General features: G+C 35.0%; 2 protein-coding genes across 9 annotated transcripts in view; one reads left to right on the top strand and one right to left on the bottom strand.

Annotated features, from left to right (window-relative positions):
* LOC134796994 (disks large 1 tumor suppressor protein) overlaps positions 1–14,515 on the bottom strand; it is a 65,203-nt gene that overhangs the window by 29,101 nt on the left and 21,587 nt on the right. For all 6 annotated transcript variants that reach the window (XM_063769198.1, XM_063769191.1, XM_063769223.1 and 3 more), the window contains exon 3: positions 528–643. In XM_063769198.1, the coding sequence (XP_063625268.1) occupies positions 528–643 (116 nt within the window). The remainder of the gene's footprint in view (positions 1–527; positions 644–14,515) is intronic.
* Positions 2,690–13,002, top strand: LOC134797427 (odorant receptor 49b-like). Of its 3 annotated transcripts, none has more exons than XM_063769660.1 (10): positions 2,690–2,892; positions 3,127–3,256; positions 3,735–3,909; positions 6,116–6,291; positions 7,043–7,312; positions 7,762–7,828; positions 8,126–8,225; positions 8,575–8,676; positions 12,656–12,811; positions 12,886–13,002. In XM_063769660.1, the coding sequence occupies exons 1-10, from the start codon at positions 2,710–2,712 to the stop codon at positions 12,940–12,942; spliced, it is 1,416 nt and encodes a 471-aa protein (XP_063625730.1). In that variant the 5' UTR covers positions 2,690–2,709; the 3' UTR covers positions 12,943–13,002. The 3 variants fall into 3 exon arrangements, with proteins under 3 accessions (XP_063625730.1, XP_063625738.1, XP_063625747.1); XM_063769668.1 differs by having other exon boundaries at positions 2,691–2,892; positions 6,116–6,295; positions 7,257–7,312; XM_063769677.1 differs by lacking the exon at positions 7,043–7,312 and having other exon boundaries at positions 2,691–2,892.

Below are 14,515 nucleotides of genomic sequence, written 5' to 3'. Positions count from 1 at the left end.
AACAGTTGATTTTTTTAAAAGTTTTTTAAAGTGTTTTTCGGAACTTAAATATTTACGAAATAGGTATATCATTAGATATTTTTACCAGCCGCTTTTCGGTGAAGGAAAACATCGCGAGGAAACCGGACTAATCCCAATAAGGTCTAGTTTACCCTCCGGGTTGGAAGGTCAGATGGAAAGTCGCTTTCGTAAAAAACAGTGCCTACGCCAATTCTCAGGATTATAGTTGCCAAGCGGACCCTAGGCTCGCCTGAGCCGTGGCAAAAGCCGGGACAACGCGAGGAAGATGATGAATGATGATTGATGATAGAGTTAGACCAAGAAAAGTCTGCAGCGGTTTTGATAGTCCACGCAGTGCAACTATTATTTATATACGTCATAATTTCATAGACGTTGACGTTTAAAATAACATTTGCACTGCTAGGGCTATCAAAATCGCTGGAGAATTTTCTTGGTCTAACTTTATATTTCAATCATAATTGTGTTAACAAGTTGTTTTACTGGGTTTAAAATATATAAAGACTCACTTCCCGGCGCGTGCCATCTGCCTCCCACTTGTTTGCGATGCGGATGGTCTCCGCCGTCTTCTGCTGGATAGATTTCGTGTCATCGAGTAGTGTTAGCTCGTAGAATTCTTGAATATCTGAAAATTCATTTATTTCATAAGTTACCCAAATGAGCTATTCTTATATCCTAGCTACCTAGCTAACTTTAGCTAGGTTCTCTAGAGCAGAGGACGGCAAACCGCGGCTCACGTGCCGCATGTGGCTTTTTGAAGGTACAATTGCAGCTCTACAAGCCACACCATAGAGGATGACGAGTCACGTTAGACCGGGCCGTGTCCGGACCGGAACTTCCGGCGCATCGTTTTCTATGGAAATCATCACGTGATCGCCTGTCATGTCATAGAAAAGTAGCGCCGGAAGCCCCGGCCCGGACATTGGGCAGCCAGGTTGGCATAAAATAGTAAAAAACCTCTGTTTGATTCGGGGATTTAGAAAACCTAGGTTATTATTTGGGTTCAGTTTAGGTAAATTTAGCACCACGTGCACCATCCCAGGGTTAACCGGTTAAACCGTTAACCCAGTGTCATTTTACTGGTTAAACGGCATGGTAACTCCAGGTTTAACCGGTTAAACCCGGGTTAGTGGGTTGGTGCAAGTGGCCCTTAGTAGACAGACCATGCAGAGCCTATTCAAAATTTGTCTAATCACTACATTTAATAACTAGCCAAGATTCCATACAAAGGTGCTTAATTTAGTTCAATTAAATATGTATTTTAGCTGGCGGCAATCGCGTGAGCAGCGGGATCGATAGGTGGGCGGCCCCCCGGCGCCTGGATGTATAAGGTGACCACTTCGTAGGGGTACGTGTCATTATTCCTATAAGAACTATAAGCAAGCAAATAATATTTAACCTCATTAAGACGAAGTTACCAACGGTTCTCTTCACGACTATACAATACAGTAAGTACAATTTTTACTAAGTTTCCACTGTGTTTGTCCTTAAATATACTATTTACTACTACTACTGGATACTACGAACATTAAATTTCGCAATAAGGCAATTTTTTTTTACTTTTCGTACGAGATTTCTTGGTTCAAGATAATCTAATTTGACCACAAATGACCGATTGGATTGAATAATGAATAATAATACTACTGTTCAAGAATTTAATAAAGTTTACTAATTGTAAAGAATAAACCGTAGGTAGCGTAGGTACCTACATACGAGCATTTTACGCTGCAAGAAAAAAAAAAACTGACGACAAAAATAGGCGCCTTTCATCCCGCAGTTTACAAATCTACTATTAATTTAACGGGACCCCTCCCTTGGCCAAATAGGTACTTACATTATATCGGTACGGTTTTGATAACATGTTCATATTGAGACAAATTAAGCACAACATTGTCGGTATTCTCTTATTTTATCTATGTATGGCGAAACCATTGGGCATTGATTTATTATTCGTAAGTCTGAAAAAGGAACTATACCTAACCATAAAAAATTAACAATACGTAGACGACCTGAAATAACATTAACAAGCAAATAACAATGTAGGTGTGAATAATTTTCATAATAACTAGCATTTCCATGACTAACTATAATGTATTATTGAAATTCCTGTATTTATTATAACTACTAATTAATTATAAAATAATTACTGTCATATTTGTAAAATCAAAAGTAGGTATTTCTTAAAAATGAGGACTTTGACGACATTAACAGTTCAGCTCTTAAGACGAGCGCAAATGTACTTGTAAAAACTATCGTACTAAATATAAGTATTTTGTGATATTTATAACCCTTAAAACTTATTAACATGTGTAAACACATCATTTTCTTGTACTCTCTGTACTTTACTAATTACCTACTGTATTAAACATTTAAATTGCAAACAACGGCTGCTTTCCTTTCTTAGCCGCTGCATACATTAAAGAATAATCAGCTACTTTGCCCTTTGTAGCATTCATTATTTATCCAAAATTGTCAATCAAATTGACAAGCAACACAAAGTGAATTTTATATTTGCCGTGAAAACCTTAAAACGTAAAATGCGCCATTGCCAATAGGATGAGTTAATTACATAGTGTGGGCGATTAACGTGCCTACTTATGTGTGAGCACAGAGCCAAAGGGGATATAAGGGATCACTGAACAGACTCGGTTGAACAGACTGTCGTAAACGTAATAAGTTGCACCAAAATAAATGAAGATGCAGCTAACTAAATGTTTCAAAGTATCCTATTTTTGGCTGATATTAGGTGGAGTTTGGTATCCTCGATCTCTGGAAAATACTCGTATGTTATATGCAGTTAATATTTACAGAGTATTTGGAACGATTTTTATTAATGTCGGGATGTTAGCTATTCAGTTCATATATTTTTTTACGGTAAGTCAATACTTTTAATCAATTTTACTGGCCGGGCTAAGAATATTGTTAGGTATGTACAGTAACTTAGTTTGTTTTCATTTTATTCGAGAAATAGCAGATATAGTTTCGTGTATTTATAGTTAGTTAAAAATACATTTGTTTTTTGATCCCTTGGTAGTTCCAGGTTGCTAGTTGGATTGTAATGTACCTAATTAATTTATGGTGACTTTTCCATGAATTTTTCTTTCCTAGGTCGTTGGTAAGGACTTGGACAAAACCGTTGACGCCACCGCCTTATTTACGTTTGTAGGATATCTCTACAAAGCAATAACTGTAATCAAGAACAGACGAAGGATCAACAAGCTACTAGATATAATTGACAGTAAATAAAAACATTTATTATATTTAATTTTTAAGTCATAATACTTGCAGTGATGGTAGTCTTAGAAATATAATAAATATTAGTAAATTGTTAACCAAGGGATGAAATCCCATTTCTAACGAGATATTTTGGCGCTCGGAGTGAAAGCGCTAATAGTTCGAGACCAAAATGGGTCAGTTGTTAAACAGGACTTCTCATAGAGCCATGCTCTCGGCTAAAAACAAAAGATACTTACTGTCAACCATTATTCCTTAACTTTTTCCAAAATGTTAGAAACTGATTGTGATATTACTAAACTGACCTTAAACTAAAATATTGTGACGAACATTAGAATATTTATATATAATCTTAATTTTAAGTTAAATTTTAGTATAGTAATAACATAATTTAAGTTAAAACTAACAGTGCAAGGTGTGGATCAAGGTCTGAAATAACTGATTTTTATTTTATTATTCTATCCGATGTTTAATAATTTCAGATGAAACCGATAAAGACGACTTGTTACGGAATATGGCAGTCAACATAAATTTTATATCTTATTTCTACAACGGGTGGGCTTGTCTGACGGCGATAATGTGGAACCTTATTCCGTTTACAAAAGCTACGCTCACTTTACCATTTTACTACCCTGATTTACCACCGTCGTCGCAATGGTGAGTATTTCGTTCATATAATATTACTTACTTATTTTATTCCAGCTGGGATAGAATACTGTTGAATTAAATTAAAAAGATACCAGTAGAGAAGGTATGAAAAACCGTATAGAGTCTGTTCGGAAAGAGAAAAGTCGTGGAATGTATGGGGCCCAATACATTCCACGACTCTTCTCTTTCCGAACAGACTCTAAGCGCAAGTCGAACGATGTACCTACTTTTTAGGTTTAAATAGTTATTTGTTTTGCAGAGCTAAGATGACATCGCGGTCTAGAGGTAGGTTTCATATAGAGATTAGTCAGATTACAGTGTTCTGCAGGCGTATTACGGATAGATTTATCCACGTGATAAAATAACTGTCACTTTTTAACACCGCGGGATAAAAAGTGACGGACACCGTTTTATCACGCTGTCACGTAGACAAGAACGACCATCATATCCACGGACATTTTCAATAAATCAAAAATGTAAATAAAAATATCTTGCAAAGACTAATTTTCGTACAAATAATGTGTATGTTTATATTGTGCAAAACTCTGTTATATTACATATGTGACGTCCCACGGTCAAAGGTACCTTATGGCGGGTATGGAGTTATGCATACCCCAGTAATCTACAATAAATAAGCTATCGATAACACAAAAGATCAACCTTCTAGGTTGCGTAGTTACAGAGATATGATTTTTTGAAAATAATGTTGTGAAATGAGCAACTTTACGATAGAGAAGTTTTAAGTTTAGCCGCCTAAAAAACTATGTTCCTGAAGTAAGTTACATAGTTGACTACAAATAATAATACCTTATATATCTGAGATTAAAAAAATATTGCGACTTGTTCTGTAATGCAAATAGAAACTTTTGATATCGACTGATTTATGTGTATACTAACCAATCTCTTGAAAATAAAGTTTTATTTCATTTTCACGATTGATTGCAATGAGCTCTCAAGATTTCAATTTTATCTATTAGAAAACAACACTGACAGACAGTTTAAGCAAAAAACAATACCGATTTAGAGGTGAAAATGTATTTTCTGACTTTTTCATATAAAATCACAAAATTGAATATTTTTACTTTTAATGTGACACACAATCAATTTTTCTGAGCACATATGAAAGAAATTCTGTCATTCAAATGAAATAAATCCTAAAACCCCAACTAAATACTATATTTAACCCCTTATGCCACTTTAAACTTACATAACAATAACAGTATTTGCTCCATACATTTACGAAAAGGTACCTTATGGAAACAAATCTAATAATACATCACTACAAAATATCAATCATATTACAGTTTATCTTTTATGAATAGAAAATATTAATTTACATTAAACTGCCCCAAATTTAATTAGTTCTTCGTCATAATAATCTTAAAAAAGACCAATAATTTGTATGTAATGAAAAGGTACCTTGTGATTAAGTTACATGATGAGGCATGATGATGATGGAACAGTTAGGATAAACTAATAATATTTTGGTAATGGTATAAATCGTCTATTTCTTATCAATAATATATTTCGGTTGCTATTGAAGATAAGCGGCATTGAGGTTCTATGACCTCAGATATTCCATAAGGTAATGCGTCGGGTATTGGCATTTTTCAGCAAACCAATGGCTGATTTACTGCATGCGACCAAACCAAATGAAGATTATTCTCGTTAAGAAAGACTTGACGAGAGTAACTTTGGTATAATAGCAGGCTACTTGGATTTGTAATGTCTGTCTATGTACGGTTATAATATTTGCGAGGCGCCCCAACCAGAACTGAAATTATCAAATTAGTTTTGCAGAATGCTAATACAGTTCTCTACCAAACTTCTTTTCCCGTATTGACTAGTTTTTTTGGGAATTTTCAATCTTTTTTCCATAAGGTACCTTTTCTACTAAACTCTGAGACGACATTACTAGGCTTATAACTAACTTATAACAAAAATAAAAACAGGTAAACAAACGTTACGCATTAAGGTTTCAGATCACACAATAAAAAAAAATTGAGCATTTTTTCACCTCTTTACAAAACATTTCATATCTCCGAAACTAGAAACCCTCATAAGGTACCTTTTCCCGTGGAACGTCACATATTATTAACATTTATTTGCCATATATGTACATTTTTTCTCCCTTTTTGATCTCAGGTAATGGGCGGTAATTTTTTGTTCATTGTTCATTTTAAGTTTTTGTAAAATACCTACATTTTACTTCCAGGTTTGTTATATGGTATATCTATCAAGCTACAATACTGATAATCAACGGGGTAGCGCAAACGAGCGCAGATCATCTGTTCGGGGGTCTAATGGCGTTCGCGGCGACTCAGCTAAAACTACTTCAATACAAGCTTGAAGCTATTGGAACTAAAACTGACAGCACAATGGAAATAGATGGTAGGTAAATTAAACACATACGCCTAAGTTTCGTTTGTTTAGCTTAGCAGGGACTACAATGGCAAATTTCAGCTTAGCGTACCTAACCGTTTCATTCTCTCATAACCAGACATCGGACATTTTATAGCATTTTTGGTGCAGCGGAGTGGTGTTAACGGAATTGGTATAGATATTTCCAACTGAAATGGTAAATTAAGGTTAATATTAACGTAATTAACGCTAATGAATAATTCGGGTTGAAATCGTTTATACAATTCCGTTAACACCACTCCGCTGCACCGAAAATGCTATAAAATTTACGATTTCTGTTCATAACAGATCAATTTTGCACCCCCTGAACGTTTGTTGTGGATAGACATATATGTTGGAAAAAATGAATGGGCCCTGGAGGGAAAGTGCCTTAAAACCTTAAGTTAGCTCATTTTACTTATAGGAAACGTTCTTTTATTTAAAAAAAGAAACAATAACTTAAACGATGAAATATTATGTTATCGCTAATAGCCCTTTAGCGATAACATAAAATTTCTTCAACTATACACACTCATTGATCATGAAAATTACTTGCCAAATTGTAATGCACAGAGGTTTGACGACGTTTGCGTTACATAGGTGTATACCTAAAGGTAGGTATATGTATATATATTCCGGACACTTCCGGATTTAGTCTTTTTAATCACTTTCCGTGCGAGGTACTTGAACTATTTTGTGGGCTTACTTATGTACCTAAATGACATGTTTAGAGCATTTTCAGAGGCAATTAACAGCACAGTTCAAAAACATGTGTCGTTTGCTAAAACGAAAAATAACCCTCCGTTTGAGTATAAACGAAAACGGAATCAAGTTGATAAAAACAAGACAACAATTGGCAACAAAATATATTATGAAAAGGAAGTAGTTGAACAACAATTCCTTAGCAAACGATGCGATCTTTTTAATATTTATCCCTACAATGCTTCCGTCGCAAGGGCTGAAAAAGAGCTTACTGCAAATCCTATGATACGTACTCAACTGCCAAACAAAGGTGGGTCATTGCATTGGCACTTAAAATGCTCTCTTACGGTTTAGTTAGTCAATTAGTCAATACATTATTAAATATAACGGTATTTTTTAGGGTTGACCATATTAAAGCCGGTTCCGGTTTTATTTCGTGATTCTGTTTTCACTATTGTAATCTAGAATTTATGGCGATTTAGCTAATTTGATGTCCTTTTAAATCCTAATCCTAAAATATATTACCTAATTACCAATGTTCCAATTTATTCTAAGTGTTTATAACAAAATCGACGGTCTCCTTTATTCAAAGTAGATTTCATATCATCCGTTTAGATTCATAATTTGCTCCGAGATTAAATGATATCGTACTTTATTATAACCCAAGGTGGTTAAGGTAACCTGTGGAATATGTTACTGATCCAATTGAACCCGGGGAGTCTAGGAGAACAGTATTAATTTGTGTTTTTTTTTTCACAGCTCAAAGAGAACAGGAAGACTATGAGGAAACGATTTCATGTGTTGAATATCACTTAAAAATTATATGGTAAATAATTCTATATACATTTTGCAAATTTCAGACAGTTTTTGGGCAGGTAGATATTTTTGGTTGACTGCAGTGACTAAGCGTCTTTTGTCGATAAGTCTTTATACTAACATATTGGTTAAGAGTCCATAAATCTTGATTTCCACCTCCTTGCTTAATTTGACGCAGTTGAGTAACGAAAAGTGGATCTGTTTGATGCGCCGCCACTGCTAATAGATAAAATGGACACAAATATTGATTACCTTTATGTATGTATATAGCATAGAAGAATTTAATTAACTTATTCGTTTTTCCTAGGTTTGTAGAGGAACTAACGGATATCTTCGGAGGAGCCGCGTTTGGACAATTTGTATTAGCTGCACCGCTGATATGCTTATCAATGTTTATTATTATGACCGTAAGATTATTTTGACCTAACATTCAAGTAGGTATTAGGTATACGAATGTCAGAATATCGCATTGTGATGAAAATGAATGCCTTAATATTTCTTCGACTATACGCCTAAAGCCCCGCATTCACACTCCTACCTTGTAGTCCGCCTCGTAGTCCGCCTCGTTGGGTAGGATTGTGTATGGGGGTTGCGGACTACGAGCCGTCCTACAAACGGCTAAACTGTAGGACGGCTCGTAGTCCGCAACCCCCATACACAATCCTACCCAACGAGGCGGACTACAAGGTGGTAGGAGTGTGAATGCGGGGCTTAAGCGGCGGGCAACAATAAAAGTAACTATTTTTTTATTTACAGAGCAGTGATGTGACGGAGATAGTGACCAGGATTTTATATTTTGGATGCCTATCAGGGCAACTTTTTATTTATTGTTTCTGTGGGAATCTGATAAAGACGCAGGTAAGCCAGATGTTTAGTTTTTGATTTATTGAATAGCCAAAACGTACATAATAAGTAGGTCAAATTGGAGGTTCTACATAAAAACTTTAGGAGGCTTGTAATATTTTTCTACCATTTATTCCTTAGATTATAGACGTATCTAGAAATAAAATAAAGGTTTATTCAGTCGACATAAGTCTGGCTACTGAAATATTACTCAAATGCTTGGCGGGAAATTCAAAAAATCTTGGGCTGGTCACACTTTGGGGTGGTAGGAATTATAGTTTTGATACTAGAAAATATTTTTGATTTTCTGTGCACACGTAAGGTACCTAAGGATATAAGTTCAATATACGTTGACGTGCACTCAAAGTCAGCTCACATAATTTCTACCACTATGTAAAGTACAGTCAACGATAAACACATTATGTTATGGCTCCTCTACACGTTGGCCAAACGCTCCGCCAACGCTTGGCCCATGAGTTGGCCATGCCTTGGTCGGAACGCTACTACACGATGGCGAATTTCAGTTGTGATCTGACCGGTTTCCAAGATGGACGTGGAAGCATTAGCCGCGGCAGCAATTTATTTATATGCCACGTACCAACATTTTTTTAATGTACAAAATAATAAAGTAGTTAAAAAGAAATAGCGTAGAAGAAGATGGTGGATGTTATCTATCCATCGCAATAGAACTAGGTGCGGCCACTTATTCGTCATTTTTAATTAAAAAAAAACACAAAAAGCATGAACGTCCACCCTCGACCGCGTCCGAGCACGTACTGACGATTGGGCCACGTGTAGATGCGTACCGCAATCGCTTGGCCATTCCCTTTGATGTGCAGCCGAAAAACCGACACCGCGGCCAACTCATCGCCATCCCGCGCGCCAAAAGCCAACCGACACCAATACCCCCTCTACACGTTGTCCCAACATATTGGACCAATAGGTTGGGCCAACGTGTAGAGGAGCCATTAACACTTTCTCACCATATACCATTGTAACAAGGCGAAAAATGAAATGTAGTATAAATAAGACCTAGCTCGATAATACTGTAATATTAATCCATCACCAAAAAAAAAATACATAAGTACTATGCCAAATATACTAAATGCTAAGTAATTAAATATTTATAGAGCACCAACCTCCTAATTTTTTTACATTTGTTTAGGAGTTGTAAAACTTGTAAACATTGCAGTTTTTCGTTATACAACGCTACACGTCGACTTCGCACATTGTCGTAATTATTTATGAGCTTAAATAATAGTTTGCGAACCTCACTCAGTATATACATTAATAATATCATTTAAAATAAACCCCTTCTAAACCGCAAACAATTTGAATTAATGACATAAATTGACAACTGACTTTTAGCTTTTTTTAATCATAGACAATTGGTGATACAACAACGAAATATCTGTCAACAATTTTTGGCTAGCCAGACTCTATATCTCAGTATATTATATCTCCCTTATAACTCTTTATGGCACACTGCACACCTCACATAACAATGAAACCCAAAAACAAACAAACATCATCAAAAACAACTCAACAAGAACACCAAAATACGTCAAACTATTAAACATAAAAGTTTATATATATTTTAAGTTACATTTATTTTGGTTGATGCTTATACCAAGATATTTTGTTTATAAAAAAAATATTTTCAAAATTTTATAATTATAGAAATTATTCAAAAACACGTTGTATATTGAGTCATTTGAGTAGGCACACTATGGCAGTAGGGTAGGTTTATTGAAAATGAGGGATTCGTAGCACGTCCTTGCACTTTGTCAGGAATAACGCCTCGTAGCTCGTAGCGCTAGGCTACGAAAAATGATAAATTCACTCACGTTTCATAAAATGTCGTCTAAAAATATTGCATAAATATGAGTAACTAGAATAAAAAAACAACGGGTTGCACTCCGGGAGTGCCGGCAGAAGTGAAAACGCAATGACATTGTAACAGTTTTTCGATCAGGTCACGTGTTCTGGTTCACTATGAACAATTTGCTTCATAATGCTAAGAAAACTAAATGCATTAGATTTTCTTTGCCGAATGTTAAACCAATCGATACTAAGATACTTTTGAATAATGAATGCTTAGAGATGGTAGATAGAGCACTGTTTCTTGGTTTAACATTGGACAAAAATCTACAATGGAGTCCTCATATAGGAACACTAGCAAACAAATTAAGTTCGGCCGCTTACGCCGTGAGGAGAATAAGACAATTGACTAATGTTGAAACAGCTCGCCTTGTTTATTATAGTTATTTTCATAGTGTAATGTCATATGGTATTCTGGTTTGGGGCAAAGCAGCTGACATACAGACTATATTTGTCTTACAAAAGAGAGCCATTCGTTCTATATATAATTTAAGAGTGCGTGAATCAGTAAGAGAACTTTATGAAAGTATTATTTATGTTGTTAAGAATCTAGACTCCTTCACTAAGAATTCTGATGTCCATAACCATAATACTAGAAATAAAAATAAGCTTGCTATCAAAAAGTTTCGTGTTCGTAAAGTACAAAAGTCATTCGTTGGGCAATGCATTCATTTTTATATATATAAATTATAAATATAAAAACCGGTAAGTCTCTTGGTGTAATGGGAACAAAAATTATAATAAAATACCCGAGCCAATCAGAACCGTTGACACCGATTGTATTTTTGTTCGTAAACTTAAGAATTACTGCATAATGAACGCCTACTATTCTGTAAATGAGTTTCTGGACGAAGAAACATGTACAAATCCCCGTGTGAAATGCATCTTTTTAGGTATACTTAATTCTGTGAATGTAATTGTGATAATTTTTGTATTGTAATTGTAATGTAGTTAATTTGAATTATATTTTATTGATGTCCTAATGTACTAGAATTTTAAAATTGTTGTCATTAATTTTTTACGAGAATTGGAATAATTTATCAACATGTACAATTTAAATATATTATAATTTTTGTAATTAATTTTTATTATGTAATGGACGGTGCATGATTAATACCAAATAAAGATCTATCTATCTATCTATCTATAACAAGTTACCTGAGGATGCTTTAAGATTACCCTTTCCAGAATTACCTAAAAAAGTCATTGATGTTGAAGGCTTATTACCTACAGAGTCGAGGCCTACTTGACAGACAAACAAGCATGGTCTAAACCAGAAACTGTAATAAAAACAAGTAGTGCAATTAAAAGCATTGTACCTATTATGTGTAGAGTTATAGGTGACTCAGCTCAGATAAGAAAAACACATCAAATTTTATGAAGGCATGTCATGACAATCAGTCAGATTCATATAATATGTATTCTCATTTCTTTTATTGACTTTATTTTCTTTTACTTTTGTAAGAATTTGATATGTTTTCTGAAAGAGTTGTATTTGTATGATTTTATGTACATATATGTTTTTTTATCATATTTATATAAAGTTATATACTTACTGAGTATAATTGCATGAATTCTATAGTAATTTAAATTGTATTTTTCTTATTTACTTGTAATGCATGTTAATTATAAGATGTAATAATGTTTTGAAAAGATGTGTCCCGCCGAGTTTGTTGCCGGTCCCGTATTGGGATACCCTCCTCCAATTGAGGGGAGATTTAAATCTTCTCGAGGCAGAGGTGTACGGTTGGTGCCGGTATAGCTTTATTTGACGTTCATAAGCGCATTGTAATATACTTACTTGAATAAACTATTTTTTATCTTATCTGTCCGTCTTACGAAGCGTCTTAAGTTTTACGCTGTCGCGAGTTTAAAATTTTTTCCCCATCACAAAAAGTGCACAGCGCCGCTAAAGAAGTTTTCACTTCAAAAACCGTCACGTATCCGACGCTACTTTTATGAGAATTATGAGTTATATATGTATATGGCCAAAATAGTAAATTTTTTCCTTATGTAATGCTATAGTTTACTAGTTGAAATAGGTACTTAAATTGCATGCCTATGCCTAGAAATACATTTTACCAAACCGAATCATTTGTCGTTTTTTATTAAGAGTGACCTCGTGGCAACAGCAGCATACAACAGTCATTGGACGTCCACATCTGTGCGCACCCAGAAGGCTCTCCATCTACTCGTTATCAGAGGCCAGAAAACTATCTCTGTGGTGGCAGGCAATCTATTCGAACTTTCTCTGGTCACATTTGGCGCGGTAAGTTAACAAGTAAAGTGTTCTCGGCCTGTTTTGCTATATAAGCATTCTTACTTTTGTATTTCTTGTTTCAGTTATTGAAATCATCGTATTCGTTTTTCGCGGTTTTGAGGAAACAACACGATGAATAAAATAAGAAGGCATACATAGATTTTAGTTCTAATATACCTATAGGTAGATAAGATAGCGGGAAATATAACGTAAAATACTGGGGGAAAGTAGTGCAAATTAGTCGTAGTAACTATGTAAGGAAAACATGCAATTTTAATATTAGCTTTTTATCACTTATCACTTCTTTGGTCGCTAAGGCCCACTTGCACCATCCCACTAACCCGGGGTTACGCGGTTAAAGCGTTAACCCAGTGTCAAATTATAATGGTAACACCAAGTTTAACCGGTTAACCCCGGTATAATTAAATGGTGCAAGTGGGCCTAAAGAGCTAACGTCAAACACATTACAATTAGGTAGAGTACATAGTGGAGCCGATTAAAATATTTTAAAAAGCAGGTTGTTTAATTTAGGTATACAATCCCATAATACATTTATCGCCAAAGGCGATCGTGTAGAATTATTAATACTTACTATTTAGAAAATATAATAGGTACAAACAAATTGCCAAGTGCAAATCAAGTTGTGTTACTAATTATAGTCGCTGTAAGTTAAGAAGTCAATTATGACAGTTATGAATTGACCCTTATTGTCATATATTAGGTCTATTCATAACTGTCAAAATTGACTTCTTAGCTGCGTTTGACTATAATGGTTTTCAATTGTTTATATAAGGTACGCATCGGCTGTCCCATAGCAAACATATACAGGGTGAAATCGGGGTCGTGTAGCAAGAAAGAAAAATAAGACTTGCCACTTAATTAGGAATACAACACTGTAGATTAGAGTGTATTAATTTGTATCTTTTTCGTACATACAAAAATTAAATACAAAATAATTTCTTATTTAGAGTCATGGTCACCCTGTACAGACTTGATAAGACAAACATCTAGTAAAGAAAGTAGTGGTAACTTACGATAATTAATTGATAACACTTATCTTCGGTTTTACATTCAGTGTAAAAGCAATTAAAAAGTTTAAAAAATAATTTAAAGACTTTATTAAAATAATATTACAATCACTGGGACGGAGACTCCACAAGCTTTTAACAAATACGACCAAAACTTAAACATACCTACTTCAGGAGCTGCTCAAAGTGTGATCCGTTTTGCTGTCGACACAATTCGGCTCGTCGCCTTAGGTTATCTTTTAATCTGCCGAGAGCAAAGTGATTCATTTTCACACTTTCAAATGCTCCAATAACTCGCTGACGAAGCTATCGGACTATCGAAGGATACTTAGTGTTGGACTCTTGTCTCTTCATACACCAATCTTTTGATTTCGCCCCAGAGAAAAAAAGGTCGGGACTACGAGCGGCCAATCCAACGTCCCGGGAACTGTTCATCGAGGTAATTGCGTACTCGATGTTCAAAATGAGCCGAAGCACCATCGTTTTGATAGTGTAAGTTATGCAAGTAATGTTCCGGCACTTCTCGCAGTAAATAAATAAATAAATCCCGAGCAGTGGTAGCACGACGTGCTTGGTAATATAACTTTACCATGTCAGACCGCTCAACATTTGAAAACGGATATGCCGCGGGCATTTTTCTGCTTAATTATCTTTAGAATTGCCAGAATTAATGAACTCAATGTAC

The sequence above is a fragment of the Cydia splendana genome, chromosome 1, assembly GCF_910591565.1.
Source record: "Cydia splendana chromosome 1, ilCydSple1.2, whole genome shotgun sequence".
In the NCBI taxonomy this organism is placed as follows: domain Eukaryota; kingdom Metazoa; phylum Arthropoda; class Insecta; order Lepidoptera; family Tortricidae; genus Cydia; species Cydia splendana.
The sequence above is the reverse complement of the archived record's forward strand: the minus strand, read 5'-3'. Positions and strand labels throughout refer to the sequence as shown.